Source organism: Triticum aestivum, chromosome 4B (genome assembly GCF_018294505.1).
Source record: "Triticum aestivum cultivar Chinese Spring chromosome 4B, IWGSC CS RefSeq v2.1, whole genome shotgun sequence".
Classification (NCBI taxonomy): Eukaryota; Viridiplantae; Streptophyta; class Magnoliopsida; order Poales; family Poaceae; genus Triticum; species Triticum aestivum.
This window is the reverse complement of record NC_057804.1, coordinates 664,295,615-664,312,692: the sequence shown is the minus strand read 5'-3', so window position 1 is coordinate 664,312,692 and position 17,078 is coordinate 664,295,615. Positions and strand designations below refer to the sequence as shown.

General features: G+C 44.9%; 1 protein-coding gene and 1 non-coding gene across 4 annotated transcripts; both read left to right on the top strand.

Annotated features, from left to right (window-relative positions):
- Positions 1-275: 275 nt before the first annotated feature.
- LOC123094015 (homeobox-leucine zipper protein HOX10) lies at positions 276-8,612 on the top strand. Of its 3 annotated transcripts, none has more exons than XM_044516095.1 (19): positions 276-515; positions 996-1,334; positions 1,633-1,792; positions 2,107-2,189; positions 2,291-2,381; positions 2,473-2,568; positions 3,183-3,296; positions 3,395-3,478; positions 3,578-3,733; positions 3,853-3,927; positions 4,154-4,260; positions 4,347-4,530; positions 4,960-5,148; positions 5,467-5,547; positions 6,068-6,199; positions 6,691-7,013; positions 7,118-7,223; positions 7,861-8,011; positions 8,312-8,612. In XM_044516095.1, exons 2-19 carry the CDS (start codon positions 1,093-1,095, stop codon positions 8,488-8,490), a joined length of 2,553 nt encoding a protein of 850 aa, XP_044372030.1. In that variant the 5' UTR covers positions 276-515; positions 996-1,092; the 3' UTR covers positions 8,491-8,612. The 3 variants fall into 3 exon arrangements, with proteins under 3 accessions (XP_044372030.1, XP_044372031.1, XP_044372029.1); XM_044516096.1 differs by having other exon boundaries at positions 277-519; positions 7,861-8,010; positions 8,316-8,612; XM_044516094.1 differs by having other exon boundaries at positions 277-519.
- Positions 8,613-16,591: 7,979 nt separating this feature from the next.
- On the top strand, positions 16,592-16,665 carry TRNAN-GUU (transfer RNA asparagine (anticodon GUU)). The gene has a single exon. It is a non-coding gene; the product is annotated as a tRNA-Asn (tRNA).
- Positions 16,666-17,078: the final 413 nt, after the last annotated feature.

Genomic DNA, 17,078 nt, shown 5'->3' with positions numbered 1-17,078 from the left:
CAATGTCCATCTTGGCCTTAGCTTTGCTTGGACGGTAACCTTGATTAGCTTTAGTAAGTAAGCAAGCAGGCAAGCAGTACCCACATGGTGTGATGTAATTTAACAAACATTTCGTACTGCTCGTGGCAGGCAGGCTTTGCTTTCGCGAAAGAAGAGAAGCAACGGGGAGGGAAGAAAAAGGCGCTGTTTGGACGGGAGCAAGCGGCGGTGCTGTTCCGCGTCGCTGTCCCGTCCACTGGGCGGGCTTTAAAGCTGTCGTCCCGTCACCTTTTCCCCTCTCTCTCCTCCGACCTGCCCGTGCTCTCTCTCGCTCCTCAATTACCACGCCGCAGTCGCAACCTACCCAACCAGTGTGCCCGCCCAGCGAGGACCCGAGTTCTTCGGCGGCGGCTGGTACCCAACCCGGGCCCCATCCGATGCTCTCCGGCGGCGGGAGGCGCCAGCTGTGAGCGGCGAGGTGTCGTGTCTCCGGGCGCCGCCGCTCCGCCCAGCCCGCGCGCGCTCCGGGAGCCGAGGTAGGTGAGCGCGCCTCTCTGCCTCTCCCTGCCCGGGATCTACCGACGCGCCGCCGCATTTTGATTTTGGGTCCCCGTCGATGCAACCATGCGCTAGTTTTTTTCTGGGGGGTTACTCAATTTTGGACACTAGTACTACATACGCACAGTAGATTTCTACAGTAGTTTCGCATATATCCTCCTCTTCGCTCCCATTGTACAGAGAGGGGTGATCTAGCGCCGGCTTCACCAAATTTGTCCTGCATTTTTGGATCTCGTTGCTGCGCGCGCCATTAACTGTTATCCCACCACTTCAGGAGGTACCAATTTTGTTCGTTCGTTTGTTGCGGCGTACTGTACTGTACGATTCAATCCACTTCCCCTGCATTTGTTTTGTTTTCTTCCGGCACTACTGCACAGGAGTAGTACATCTCATTCATTCAGTCCCCGCCACAATTCTGGTCAGAAACGATGTTTATCCCCTTCCTATTTTTGGTTCAGAGATCTCCGTCAGCTGGAGATTGAAGTGTCCGAGCACAAGGAGACCAGCACATTGCTATTGTTACTGCGTCCATTTGCTGAGGGGGCAATCTAATCAATGGCTGCGGCGATGGCGATGCGAGGGGGGAGCAGCGACGGCGGCGGCGGCTCGGACAGGGGAGCCGGGATGGACTCGGGGAAATACGTGCGGTACACGCCCGAGCAGGTCGACACGCTCGAGCGGGTGTACGCCGACTGCCCCAAGCCGACGTCCTCGCGCCGGCAGCAGCTGCTGCGCGAGTGCCCCATACTTGCCAACATCGAGGCAAGGCAGATCAAGGTCTGGTTCCAGAACAGAAGGTAATCACAAAAATTCTAGCTACAATTTTTTTGCTAGTTCTGAAGAAAAAAACTTGGTTACTGAAATGGATGCCCTGTCAGTTCAGAATATATGCCATGGTGGTACTCTCGTAAAAATGTAGCGCTCTGAACTGTCACATTGCTGCTGTGAACATGGCAATTTGTTTTGCACAACATGGAGAGAAATCGTCATGTCAATTGCTTATCTGCTGCTGCCTTTCACCTGTATCAAGTCTATAGTCTTCCTTTTTTTCTGTCATATTGTGCTAAGGTGGATGATTATGCTTGGCTGTTACAGGTGCCGAGATAAGCTGCGGAAGGAGTCTTCACGGCTCGAGTCCGTGAACAGGAAGGTGTCGGCCATGAACAAGCTTCTTATGGAAGAGAACGAACGTCTCCAGAAACAGGTCTCCCAGCTGGTTCATGAGAATGCGCAAGTGCGGCAGCAGCTGCAGAATGTAAGTCTTTGTTGTTGATCTGTAGGTGTCACGCTGGAATCTTGTTTGTTCACATTTGGTTTTGCATGATGTAATACACAATTACGCATTAACATCCCTCTTTGCATAGCACGTGGCATGCGAGGGAAAGTTCAGTTCCATATGATGCTTTGTACTTGTAAATGAGTATGGCAGTGTACTAGTAGTGCAGTTGGTATAAGTTTTTAGGCAGATGTACCACCTAGAGGCTAGAGTCCTTGGGATGTTAGAAATTTAACCAGGTTGTTCTTCGTTTACCGTACTTTTGCCTGATAACATCTGCTGATTGAATACAGACTTCAGTGGCAAATGATGCAAGCTGTGAATCAAATGTGACCACCCCTCAAAACCCTATAAGGGATGCAAGTAACCCTTCTGGGTAAGAAAGCCGCTCTGGGTAGCTAGGAAAGAATTCTTGTTGCCGACCTTACCGTTTCAGAATCGTCCTTTCCTGAAACTAGCTTTGTTTTCTCGTTCCAGGCTCCTTTCGATTGCAGAGGAGACCTTGACAGAATTCCTCTCGAAGGCTACTGGGACAGCTATTGAATGGGTCCAGATGCCTGGGATGAAGGTGGCATGCCAACTCTGTTTTTTTTTGGTGTGATTAACACTTATAAGATGCTCAGAGATATGCTAATTATGTTCTGTTTTCATGATGTTAGCCTGGTCCGGATTCGGTTGGTATCGTGGCCATTTCACACGGTTGCCGTGGTGTTGCTGCCCGTGCCTGTGGTTTGGTGAATCTAGAACCAACAAAAGTAAGTGTTTTACTGCTTCTTGGTGCTTAGTTTTGAAATTTATGTTATGTCAAGCGTTTTTCTGTCAATATTTATCTGGGGTAACTGGGTAAATATTTCGAGCGCTAGTAAGCTTATTTGCAACTGATTTAGACTTAAGTTTTTTTGTGCATATGGTGATTTGTTGTGGCTTAAAGAAACACAAATGCCATGGAAGATATTGCTGCCAATCTCTTAGTTATTTATGACAGAGTAAAGTTTGATCAGAAGACATTTCAATACTTAAGGCCTTAACTTTGAATAGTGTCCTCTTCTGTAGGCTCCTGGAAAGTTTCCTCTGGTCACTTAGGCTATGGTACAAAGATAGAATGCCCTCCCTCACATTAGTAGATTGGAATACAGTTTGATTCGAATGCGATTGAATACTTAATGCCTTAAATTTGAATATTCTCCTTTTCCACTGGCTCTTGGAAAGTTCCACCGACCACTCAGGTTGTGTAAAAGAGATGAATGCCTCACCTCACACACATATTTTTTGCCTACTAAGTAATTGCATAAAATCAAACTGTCAATGCAACTTATAATTGGTAAAGGTAATCAAGAAATTGTGTGTCTGATAGAACTGTGTTATGTAGGTTGTAGAGATCTTGAAAGATCGACCGTCTTGGTTCCGTGACTGTCGAAGCCTGGAAGTCTTCACAGTGTTACCAGGTGCAAATGGAGGAACAATTGAACTTGTTTACACACAGGTCGGCATTAAACCATTTTTGGTTGAATTGTTTCTTCTACCTATGTACTGATGCACATGGCTCCTGCTGTGAACTCTACCATTTGTTTTTATATGCAGTTGTATGCTCCAACAACTTTAGTACCTGCACGTGATTTTTGGACTCTAAGGTATACAACCATAGTGGAAGATGGCAGTCTTGTGGTATGTATGTATGAGCACTAAGTTTACTTATTTTAACTCTGTCGAATAATGAATACGAACTAGGATATGACCTGTTGCTAATCTTCTTCCATCTGTAAGGTCTGTGAGAGATCCTTGAGTGGTTCTGGGGGTGGTCCAAGTGCAGCTTCTGCACAACAGTTTGTCAGAGCTGAAATGCTTCCAAGTGGATATTTAGTTCGCCCCTGTGATGGTGGAGGTTCCATTGTGCATATAGTGGACCATCTGGAATTTGAGGTCTGATCCCTGCTCTGTACCCTTATGTTTGCATTCTGATGTTGGTTTTTTCCCAGAAAGAATGTATGACTGATCCTATGTATTGTCAATTAAACATTTGATTTTGATTCATCTTTCAGGCATGGAATATTCCTGAAGTGCTTCGTCCGCTCTATGAGTCTTCTAGGGTAGTTGCTCAGAAAATGACTACTGCAGTGAGTGTTTACTGCTTGCAAAGTGTTGCTCCGCTCTATCTATGCATGTGAAATTGCATTTAAAACTCTTCACTATGTGGAAAACCACTTATTCATGAACTCTGAAGTTTTATATTTGATATGTGGTGAAAATGATTTTGATATCTAGTCATTATAGGAGGTGTTGGGAGTTCATTCTCTGCACTATACTTCATACTAAAAATTACTAACTGCACTACATATCAAGGCACTCCGCCACATCAGACAAATTGCTCAGGAAACAAGCGGTGAGGTGGTGTATGCCTTGGGGAGGCAACCTGCAGTACTACGGACCTTTAGTCAAAGGCTGAGCAGGTGAATTTGGATCAACTGTTACTCTTTCAACGGTTAATGTGCATCTTATTGACATGTTTCCAATGCCATTCTTTACGTTCTTTTAGAGGCTTTAACGATGCCATCAGTGGTTTCAATGATGATGGTTGGTCCATAATGGCTGGAGACGGCATTGAAGATGTAGTCGTTGCTTGCAACTCAACTAAGAAAATTAGGAACGTCAGCAATGGTGTTAATGCTTTTGAAGCCCCTGGAGGTACTATATGTGCCAAGGCATCAATGTTATTGCAGGTAAGGGTGCTCTTAGTTCATTATGTTGCAATTGGCTCATCTTTGTTATTTTGTACTAAAATAAACTTCTTTTAGTGGTTCAACGCTTCACCATGCACATGCACATAGTACATTGCTCATATCTATTTACATTGATACCGAGATCCTAATTAAGTTCGATGAATGTATGTATGGCTGTGCATGTTGAAGTTTGGTTTATGAATTTGAGATGTTATAATTCGGCCACCAGTTTCAGGGTTATAATTTAATTGTTTTCATTGCTATGTAAAAGGTGATATTGTAGACACTTGTTCGTCATAAGGATATTGCATGTGCCAGATTTGAGTGCTTTAAAACTAGTCTGCCCTTTTTTCTGAAATTTTAATAATTGTTAGATCAACTGAGTTAAATTCTTATATTACATCTTTCTTCCTTTACTTGATATTGTAGAGTGTCCCACCTGCGATACTAGTTCGATTTCTGAGGGAACATAGATCTGAGTGGGCTGATTACAGTATGGATGCATATTTGGCTTCAGCACTGAAAACAAGCACCTGTCCATTCCCTGGGCTGCGTCCGATGAGATTTTCTGGGAGCCAGATCATCATGCCACTTGCTCACACAGTAGAGAATGAGGAGGTACATTTATTGATGTTTCTGTCGTAATCTTGTGCTGTTTCATTTGTGACTTTGTGAGTAATTTGGTATTACTACTATTCTTTAATTGATATAATGACCTAAACTTAAAAGTAAATTAGTTTTTTAGGGTGTGTATAAATTACTTACTTTTATGTAAAAAAAATTTTAGGGTATATATAAACTACTTACTTTTATTTTCCCTGATATTGTTACATTGCACATAACTAGTTAGTTTCATTCTCGATATTTCTGTTTCCATATTAGGTGTGGGTGTACCGCACCGCTTCATTAACTTGAGAAAAAGCAAATATTGTGCAGATTCTTGAAGTTGTTCGCCTTGAGGGACAACCTCTTAGTCATGATGAAGTTCTTCTTTCAAGGGATATCGACATGCTTCAGGTGGGAATTTGGACCTCATTACGCCCTAATGTTTGGTTGGTGTGTCCTACATTATTTGGGGAAGAAATTTACTAGCCTCACACTAACACTGTATCAGTGATTTCTTACTTAAAAGATGACTTTATATCTTCTGTTTAGTATTGCAGCTCGTTAATATTTGCTTCTGTTTCACTATGCCATATTAGCAAATCTTAGCCTATAAAGTAACCACTAACATAACTATGTTTGTCTGGATATCTGGTTATACCAAGTAGCTTTGATACTGTATATTTTGCTAAGTGGAGTAAAAGGTGCAAAACTTTCTACAAGAATGCCAATATCCTGGTCCATGTGATTTCCCAGGGAAACTTGGTTTAATGTGATTTTGAATTGTGCTATTTCGAGGAAATTTGGCTTAATGTGATCTTGAAGTCTGCTATTTCTACTATTCCTTTATTCAGTTGGAAGGGTTGCCATTCCACAAACTATTTATACTGCACTGAGTTCCCGTTGTATCATCTTTTTTTTTTTGGTATTTCAGCTTTGCACAGGAATAGATGAGAAATCTGTGGGATCCTCCTTCCAGCTTGTCTTTGCACCAATTGATGATTTTCCAGATGATGCTCCCTTGATTTCATCCGGCTTTCGTGTTATACCACTTGACATGAAAACAGTTAAGCATTTCCACCCACATTACTCCCCTGTTCTAACGTTCTGTAGATCACCATGTGCTGTATTCACTATATGTTTCTGTTGATGCAATAAACTGTAATGTATTCTGGATGCCTATTACTAGCTATTTTACTGGTGACCTTAATTTTGTTCTGTAACTTAACCCTGCTCAAGTGTAAAATTGTTCGTGGGGTACTGTTAACTTTTCTTGGATGATAATTTATTTGCATAAATCCTTCAAATATATGCAAAAAAAATTCTTTCTTTTACTCCCTGTTTCCTATGTTCTGAACAAGAGTTCCTTCATTTTGGTCAATGATTGCTGAGAGTTCTGTTCCAATATATGCATACTTTTTTGTGTACTTTGTTTTTTTGTGTGCCCAAGTTTTTATCCATCGGGCCCGTGTCTGTGTGCATCCTTGATGCAGAGTCCAGGAGAAATGTGTGCTTCCCTTATCTAAAAGAAGTTTTTAACCGTCATATTCCATGCAGGACGTTGTATCCTCTGGTAGGACATTAGATTTGGCATCTAGCCTTGAAGTAGGCTCTACTGCAGCCCAAGCCTCCGGTGCATCTCCAGATGATTGTAATGTGAGATCTGTGCTGACAATCGCCTTTCAATTCCCTTATGAGCTGCATCTCCAAGATAGTGTTGCAGCTATGGCCCGTCAGTACGTTCGTAGCATTGTCTCTGCTGTTCAAAGAGTGTCGATTGCTATATCCCCATCTCAATCTGGTATAAATGCCGGGCAGAGGATACTCTCTGGCCTTCCTGAAGCAGCGACACTTGCTCGGTGGATTTGCCAGAGCTATCAGTAAGTGAATTTGTGATTCTTTTCCTGTGGCATCATCTTAGTCTGACTTTTTTGATGCTTTTCCATGGCATTTACAAGCTCATAGAATTTTGCTGTCCACACAGTTACCATCTAGGGGTAGAGTTACTTGCTCAATCAGATGTAGCTGGGGAAGCATTGTTGAAGATGCTATGGCACTACCAAGATGCCATCCTGTGCTGCTCTTTTAAGGTATCTGAAGAATCTCAGCAGAGAAATTCAAGCCTGCTCCCACTTCTATGTTCATCAATTGATCTTGGTCTGATTAAAGAAATTAGTTACTATTAGAAATATACCACTCAACCAATGTCTGAATGCATATTTGAATTTACTCCCTTCGTTCCGAATTACTTGTCTTCGATTTGTCTAGATACGGATGTATCTAGCATTAAAATGAGTCTAGATACATCTGTATCTAGACAAATCCAAGACAAGTAATTCGGAACGGAGGGAGTAGTAATAACTGATAGTAGTATATTGCTAGATGAGCATGTAACTTGCTTCTTTCTGAGACTGAGAATGGTGAACAATTTTGGAGTACTTACTCTGTAGCTGGCTGGTGTCTTGATCGGGGTGCTGTGATGCTATAAGGGCTTTTTCTTATATATTTTCCAAGGGGTTGCTTCAGTGAACCACCTTCTTAGAGTTTGTGAACCTTACAGAAAATTTAGTTGAGGTTTCCCGCAGCCTGTGGTGGCCAAATAATCTAATGTTTCATAGACTTTGACATGCTAACAAACCCATATGATTTTGGTTATGTTCTCTCGTAGTTGCAGTTCTTAACCCTATTATGACAACAAATGCTGTAATGGCCTTTATTCTCTATTAGGAAGTACCCGTGTTCACATTCGCCAACAAGGCAGGCCTTGACATGTTAGAAACTTCCCTCGTCGCCTTGCAAGACCTGACACTGGACAAGATCTTCGATGAGCCTGGAAGAAAAGCATTATTCACGGAGATCTCAAAATTGGTGGAAGAGGTACAGCTACTTTCTTGCCCTTTATTACATAACACAGCCTTTTTTTGTCTACCACAAACTGTACCGTTGCCTGTTGGCGAATGAACATTTCACAAAATTCCATTAACGTACTCACTCCATTATCGGCCCAACTTGATGACGTTCGCTCATAACCGTCTTTTTCGAGCTTTTGATGCTGGAAAAGAAAACCAATTCCACCCACCTGCACCGCACATTGTGCTTCAGTTCAAGCCCTCGATATATATGCAGGAAATGTTGTTGCTAACAAATTACTCTGTTTTCTTCTGTCGTGCGCTTGCTTGCAGGGCCATGTGTACCTGCCATCAGGCGTGTGCATGTCGGGGATGGGCCGGCACGTGTCCTTCGACCAGGCCGTGGCGTGGAAGGTGCTCGGCGAGGACAGCGGCGTCCACTGCCTGGCCCTGTGCTTCGTCAACTGGTCCTTCGTGTGATGTGTACCATATGCCGCCGGGCAGATAGATGCAGTTTTTGGTGGGGGAAAAAATGATACTCCTAGTATTGTTTGTAGCGTTAGCTCTAGGCGTGGGGTCTGGTACATGTATGAAACTCGAGTCGTGATCATGTACATTTACATTTTGATCTCAGCTGCATCTATCTGAAGTCAACAGCCAAACAGGGAGGAGGCCATCGGCCATCGTTGCAGCAGTGTTGCTGCATCCATCTCGCCGTCCTCCGCCCCGCAGCCGTTGCCGGAGTGCGGCACGATGGCCTGGGCGCGGCGGAGGAGCCGACGGAACGGAATAGGCCCCCGTGTGGCATGCGAACAAACCGGGGCATGGTTGCGGGCTCTAAGATGATGACCCTACTGACTTCATCCCAGTGAAAGCAGCCCTGGATCATGTGATGGACGGTTCAGTTTGGATTTTGATCAAGTTTGAGAGGCATCTCCCGCGCCTGACAGTGACAGAGCAGATTCACTTGCACGGTAACGAAATGGAAAATTGCACCGCGCGCGCGAGCACGACTCATCTCCGGCAGCGTATATACTTGCGCCGTCGTGTGTCTCGCGTACGCGCAGCGCCATGAGGGCCGTGGGCCGGTAAGTCGTGACCGTGTACATGCGTGGGCCGACATGTCGTGAAAACAAACATGTTCAGTTTTTTCTGTTTGTTTTCTTTATTTGGTTTCTTATTTCATTTCCTTTTTCTTTTCTCTTTTTTCAAAATATTCAAATGTTGTTTGCCTTTCCATAAAATGTTCAGTTTTTTAAAAATTGTTCTCAACATTTGATTAAGTGATCTATGGTATACATAGGTATATCATTTTTTCATCCATAGTTTCTACAGGTATAATTGTTTCCTCTCTTGATTAGTATAGCAAATCATGATTTAATAGATGTCCTTCACTCCTATTGTTTTTAAGCTGAATTTGCTCTGTTTTATACATGATCGAACAAATAGTTCATACATTTATACATGCGTACATCACACTGTGCATGCCCTTGCATGTACATGTCGGTAAGGATCAGTAATCCTCTCTTTGCTAGTCCCCTTCAAGTAATCATATGACATGATCCAAAATTACCTGAGCACATCATCCATGCATCATAGTAAAATTACGTAGTAAATTAGATATAAGAATTCGTCCTAATATGCAAACTTATGGTTTCAGCACGCACCTTCATAAAAAACGAACTATGAAGCCAATGGTGTACAACGATCCACGATGCATTGCCATACTCAGTTGCTTCTATGGGTTAAGACTCCACGGGATAGAGATTCAGAGATTTAGATAGAAAGACGAAAAGGAGGTTGGCACACGATAAATGTAGTACGCCGGGCCGTGTGACGATATGTTAGCACTAATAAATCTTTTTCATTCAAACAGTTCTTGGGCAGTCACCTTGAAACCGAAATCGGAATAAGAATTGACAAACCTCCATCTTGAGAATAAATTCAGAAGCAGAGGAACATGGCTATTCAAGAGATCGCAGCGCATCCAATTCAGTGTCCAACAACTGTTCTCGTCACCATGTTCTGAACTTCTTGAGAATAAATTCAGAGGATCACATCCCCTTCTAAACTTCTAGCCGAAGGAAAACCACATGAGCGCTCATGTGCTCTGCTCTCATCACCACGACGTGCGTGCCGGCGCAGGCTGCTCATGTTCAACTTCGAGCACAAGCCTGCCACCTTGATGAGTTAAATATCTCTACAGTAGTTTTTTTTTTTTGTCATTTTCAGATTTGCTTAGTTCATAATAAGGAAGCCACCCAATGCAGGGAAGGTGACATTGGTCCGAATTCTTATATGAAATTAGACAATATATTTGTTTCTATATATCAGATGATGCAGAAATTTTGGGAGTATATAAATAGGATAAATATTCCATCATACACTGAAAGACACATTGAAACTCATGAAAATGTACCTACCAACTAATTCTATAAATAACCAAGAATTCTACCCTACGCTCAAATCTGTAGTTCACCAAAATATGTCTACCTAATATACCGCTCCCAAATTCAAAACACATGAAAATAGGCGAAGTGGAAAAAAAATGTGAAGTGGGAGGGTTACCGGGGTAGCAGGAAGACTGCACTGGAACCCCAGGCGAGCCCCCATCTATGATTATCTGAATCCCTGAGTCTCGCCGCTGCTTGATCTTGACCACCCTCGACGCCAAGCAGCAGTGCTGTACCCAAGGGCACGATACGACGCACTAGATGCCAAGGTCGGGGGCTGCACGCATGCATGCGCCACTGGCGTCCATGTAGGCCCGCACCTCATGCCGAGATCGATATTACGCTCGATTCCAATGATAATGTGGGGGTTTCCGAGCGCTTTCTCCGTGCCCACCGTCGTTGCTCCATCTAGCTTATTTTAGGGGACTGCTCCATAGAATTGCATGCGGCCTCAACTTACTGTCGAAAAATAGCTAGAGCGACCTGAAGCCATAGCAAGACTCACCCCAGGTCGTAGCACGTCGGCGTGCTACTCCTTGTCATCCGCTACAACCGCGAGACGTGTGTGAAGCGTGTACAAGACAATGCGGAGGGCGTCAAGCGGTCGAATGCCTGGGTCATCGGCAACACGGGATAATGGATCCCTGTCCCCGCATGGCGTAAATTAGCCCGGGTTGGCTAGATGAGGTGGCGCCGGGGACAGCTCAGCGACCGCTCTTGGGGGGCGTGCGGTGGTGTCATGGACGGCTCATCCATGAAGGCCACGGCGCAGTGCTTGTGCGTCTCCATCATGACGGCCATGGCGTTGTATCAGCACGGTTCACCGGTGACTCCGCGGCGCCACGCTTCTCCAAGATGACGGCCACGACATTGGATCAGCGTGGTTCACAGGTGTCTCGGCGGCGTAGCTCACGCGCGTACCTATGATGGCGTCCACGATATTCGATCGACGTGGTTCAGCGGTCTCTCAGATCTTGCTACTTATAGGTGTGCCGGTCCAATCCCGATGGCTAGGGAGGTGACGGAGTCTCCGTATCAGATCGGGATAGGGATTCGTGTGCGTCTGGTATGCCCGGTATCGATGATGGCTTTAGTTTGAGAAAACCCGGTCAATTGCTCGGTTGTCCATGTGATGCTCAACTCAAAATCCTACACCTACTAAACTCTTCGAGTGAAGCCTTTGAAAATCTCATACAGTTCAGTCACTTTTTTCAATGACAAAGATGAAGTTCTTCTGGTCGCTGAGGAATTTGTTCTGAATGAGGAGTTAGGAATTCGCCAGTGCGGATTGCCTACACAGTGAGGAACATGGTAGCCCTGAGGAATTTAAGAGTCAAATTTCCAAAATATTTTATCCACCTAACGGTTATATCATTGAAGAGTATTTATGTCTTATCATGTCGGGCTGGTCCCTAGGCTATAAATAGCCGTCCCCTACAACCACTAGCTGGTTGGCTGCTCCGAGAAAAACTGACACTTGTCATTTGAGAGCAACTCATCCTCCGAGGACTTTGAGCGAAAATCATCGAGTGAGGAAAATCCCAAACCCAAACACCTACAAACCTCAAAGTGATTGAGCATCACTGAAGAAATTGATCCTGCGTGAATCCGACGCTTATTACCTTTGAAGACTGTGCTTCTTCCAGATGGTTAGCCGTCATGGTCTAGAGCATCCAAGAGGAATTGTGGATCGCTGAGTGACCGAGTCTGTGAAAGTTTGGAAGTCGCCTGAAGACTTACCACGAGTGATTGGACGAGGTCTGTGTGACCTTAGTTCAATGAGAATACGGTGAGGACTTGGTGTCCTGAGCTGCGTGCTCAGCGACTGGATGTCCGGGACTGTGTGTCCTCGAGTTTAAATACTCAGCCGCTCCAACCAGACATACAACTGAGACAACAGTTGGAACTGGTCTACCAAATCATTGTCTTCACCAACCTAACTGGTTCTATTTCCTCAACTCTTTCATTTCCTCATTACTGTGTTGAGTGATTGTTCATATCTGTGTTTGAAGACTACGGCTGAAGACTTTCTCAATTTCCTCAGTTCAATTTCTCCAGTCTGTTTGTCTTCATCTTGTGTTATCCTGTGATTACGCTTTCTGTACTCTCTGTTTGTCTTCATTTCATCATGATGACTATGTTTGTATCTTGTTATGCTTACTTCTGAGTACTTATTCCGCTGCAACTAGTTCTTCGCTAAGGAATTTCCTCACCGGCAAATTCCTCAGTGAAGAATTCATAAAAATCGCCTATTCACCCTCCTCTAGTCGATATAACGCACTTTCAAAAACATAATCCATAGTTTTTGGTTCCAGCTTCCACTTCTTTGGAATTGGCACATTGACTTTCGCCAAACAACCCCATGTTCGCAGATAAGAGAGTTTTAACCTTTTCTTCTCCCATTTCTCGAATGGAGTTATCTCTTTGTTATTTGTGGGGACTCGATTTAGGATATGACATGCTGTCAATATCGCCTCCCCCCACCATGCCTTGGAGAGAGCCGATGTGTCTAACATGGCGTTAACCAAATCAGTTAGAGTACGGTTCTTTCTTTCGGCCACCCCATTTCACTGAGGTGAGTAGGGAGGCGTCCTCTCATGGATTATACCATGTTCTGCACAAAAAGCATCAAATTCATTGGAAAAAATACTCTCCACCACGGTCGGACCTAAGCCTCTTCATTTTCCGATCAAGTTGGTTTTCCACTTTAGCTTTATAGATCTTGAAAAAGTTCAAAGCCTCATCCTTAGATTTCAAAAGATACACACGGCAGTATCTAGTGGAGTCGTCAATTAACGTCATGAAATATTTCTTTCCACCTTTTGTCAAAACACCATTTATTTCACATAGATCTGAATGTATAAGTTCTAGTGGTGCAAGATTTCTCGTCTCCGCAGTCACGTGAGACTTACGAGGTTGCTTAGCTTGCACACACACTTGACACTTAGATCCCTTGATAGTGGTGAAACTAGGCATTAAGTTCAACTTGACTAGTCGCGACATGCAACCAAAGTTAACATGACAAAGACATGAATGCCACACATTTGATTCACTATTGTTGCAAATATGATTAACAACTTTATTGCAAACGTCTGATAAGGATAAATGAAACAGGCCTCTTGACTCATAGCCTTTACCAACAAAGGTTTCATACTTGGAGATTACAAATTTATTTGACTCAAAGACAAGCTTGTAGCCATCTCTACACAGAAGAGATCTGCTAACAAGATTTTTATTGACGGAGGGGACATAATGCACGTTCTTCAGCCGCACGATTTTCCCTGAAGTAAACTTCAGATCGACCGTGCCAACACCACGAACAGAAGCACTTGAACCATTGCCCATCAGCACGGTTGAAGTCCCTGCGGTCTGATAAGACGAAAACATGGAAATATCACCGCATACATGCACATTAGCACCCGTGTCAATCAACCAATCAGGAGAATGACATACTGAAAGAATAGTGGGAAATATACCATACCCAGCATCCTTCATGTCATTGTCTCCAATGACAACATTAGCGGTCTTGCCGCCTTTTCTAGGATGACGCTTGTCATAGCGATTGGGCCAACTAGGAGCCCAATGATCAGGATCTCCACACACATGACAAGCACCTTTCTTCTTGTCATTCTTCTTCTTGAAGTTCGTGTGCTGCACAGCCTTGTTTTTCCCATCAAACTTTGCTTTACCATCAAACTTGACCTTGTTCTTGAACTTGTGGGGCTGAAAGTTTTTCTTCTGTACCAGATTGGCACTAGAACCTCCCTCAATACCTCGAGCACGGTTATCCTTTGCTCTCGCCTTTTCTTCCACATCAAGAGTACCAATGAGATCCGGAACGGAAAACTCCTGCATCTTATGCTTCAGTGAGGTAGCAAAGTTCCTCCATGTGGGAGGAAGCTTAGTGATGATACCTCCGGCAATAAACTTGTCCGGTAGGATACAATTGAAGTGCTCAAGTTCTCTAGCAAATGACTGTATCTCATGAGCTTGCTCAACCACGGAGCGCTCTTCAGTCATCCTGTAGTCATAGAATTGCTCCATGATGTACAGCTCAGTGCCAGCATCCGAGACCCCAAACTTGGCCTCGAGTGCATCCCACATATCTTTTACATTATCAATTGACGCATAAGCATCAACTATGTTCTCACCAAGAACACTCAAGAGAGCAGCCTTAAACAAGGTATCCATTTTAGCGGAATTTTTAATTTTTGCAACCAAGCTGGACTATTGTTTATTCATGCCCATTGATAGTGTAGTTGCAAGCAGGAGCATCATCACTAGCAAGGTTAGCAAACAAATGAGAGCGTTGCAACACATTGATATCATTGAGTGTGCCGGGCATACCAAAAAAGCAATGCCAAATCCATAAATCCTCGGATGCTACGGACTCTAGCACAATTGTTGCATCACGAGACTTGCCACAATACATTCCTTGCCAAGCCTTGGGGCAATTTTTCCAATTCCAATGCATACAATCAATGCTACCTAGCATCCCAGGCCAACCTCTCCCCTCATTAGCTGCCATCAATTTCTTTGTGTCATCTTCATTTGGTGCCCGAAGATACCCGGGACCAAAGACACGGACGATCACTTTCGCAAATCTATGCACAGACTCAATAGTGCTATGTTCACCAATGCGAAGATACTCATTGGCATAGTCAGCCGGAACGCCATATGCAATCACCCCCATAGCTGCGGAGATTTTTTGATATGCACTAAATCCCTTTAAGCCCGCGACATTCCTTCTCTGAGTGAAATACCGGCAATTTGCCTCGCAAGCTTCAACAATTTTCACAAAAAGGGATCGGCGCATTCGGTACCTTCTGCGGAAGAGGTGTGCAGGATACGTAGGATTCTCCAAAAAATAATCTTGCATCAACATCTCGTTTCCAATATGGCGATTCCGTGGAATGCACAGACGCCCGACAGTAGAACCTCGCCTCCTCTTTCGGTACTCATCTTCATGCTCCTTCACGGCAAGCGCCATGACCAATGTTTGCTGCTGAAAGGTCGCAAGCATGGTCTCCACATCTGAGTCGTCCGAATCGGACGAATCGGATAGCAAGAACTTCTCGCACGGGGTCAACTCCATCTACACGCACGCACGCCGGCGCGTCAATCTACTACACAGATCGCGAAAATCAAAAAAAGGGACTAACCGGTGGCGAGTGATCCGGGGGGCGACGACGAGGGTGGTGCGCTCGACGATGGTTGATCCCAGCGGCGGCGGCGACGAGGGTGGTGCGCTCGGCGGTGGTTGATCCCAGCGGCGGCGGTGACAGGGGGGCGGCTCTTCTCGCCGGATCCGGAGGGGCGGTGTAGCGGCTCGGCGCGAGAGGGTGTGGGGCGGCCCCGCGGAGCGATTCCGCCCGCAGATATGGCCGGAATTGCCGACGGCGGGCGGGGCGGAAGCAAGGGCGGGCGGCGGCGGAAGGAAGGGGGAAAAGAGCGCGGGCTGAAATGTCCCTTCCACCAACTGCTTGACTATAATGCAGGGCACCGCAGCCGCGAGGGGGAAACCCGCGTTTTCCCGGGTTGGGTCCGGAAATTTGCTGCGCCCCCTAAAAATTTTTGCGGGCCGGGGCGCTATGCGGGGTCTGGTCGGGCAGACTTTCCGGCCCGTACCCCCATTTTGGCGGTTATTTTGCGGGTCGGGGATGGATGCAGGGTCTGCTAGAGTTGCTCTTACTCTGGTGGCCTGGTCGATGAAGGTCAGCAGCGAGTCGTAGTAGGTAGTAGCCCTCTACATTTAGCAGACCAACGTGAAGAATTTTGGTACGTTGCTTTGTGAGGTTACATGCATGCATGTTTTCATGTTCAGTTATGTTGCTGGACTATTTGTTTATTTGATTGACATATGTAACGTTCGTACCGGCCTGTGATGGATGCCTAGCTGCGCCCAGGTGATCACCTCCAGCGTCCCGTACTCTCTTGAATGAAAACATAACCAGATTAAGCTGCATCCTTCAACTAACCAACATGGCGTAGAGCTGTGTAGCTGGTTCGTTTAGTGGGTGAGATGTTAGAGTACAGTTTCACACGTGCCACCACAACAGAATACTCCATTCACTTGTGCCAGCGCAGGCTCAAACCTCACCACTGACGTGGAAGCCAAAAGAATTAGTAAGCCTGTAAATGAAACAAGCCAACCAAGCTGGAATAGCTCAGTTGGCTAGAGTGTGTGGCTGTTAACCACAAGGTCGGAGGTTCGAGCCCTCCTTCTAGCGCAATTTTTTAATTTTCGCTTCCTTTTTTTTTGAATTTATTGGACTGAATTTATACCAACGAAAATGGGTTGACAATTATATCTGGAAATTCTTGGACTGAATTTATTGCTCTTCCTGGGCTTGTGTGATATGTGGTTCGACCCGCTGTCAGTGCACATGTTTTAGAAACCCCGAAAAGATCGCGCTCGTTAAAAAAAAACTTGCATCGAAGCGCATTACTTCAAAATAACTAATTAACCCTACAATCACGGATATATACCTTCCCATTCTACCGCATATCTACCCTATCCTAACCACCCCATCTACCTTGTTTCTCCTCACATAGCCATCGCCGGGATCGCGCCATCGCTTCTCAAGCGACCACGCCGACGCCGGATTAAAAAGGTCTCTTCCACGGCTTCTTCATCTTCGAT

What these genes read in the sequence shown, in the direction of transcription:
- LOC123094015 (XM_044516095.1), top strand. Translation starts at nt 1,093, where the DNA reads ATGGCTGCGGCGATGGCGATGCGAGGGGGGAGCAGCGACGGCGGCGGC. An exon ending in TCCAGATGCCTGGGATGAAG is followed by an intron (nt 2,382 to 2,472) that starts GTGGCATGCCAA and finishes TCATGATGTTAG; the next exon opens with CCTGGTCCGGATTCGGTTGG. An exon ending in TGGATTTGCCAGAGCTATCA is followed by an intron (nt 7,014 to 7,117) that starts GTAAGTGAATTT and finishes CTGTCCACACAG; the next exon opens with TTACCATCTAGGGGTAGAGT.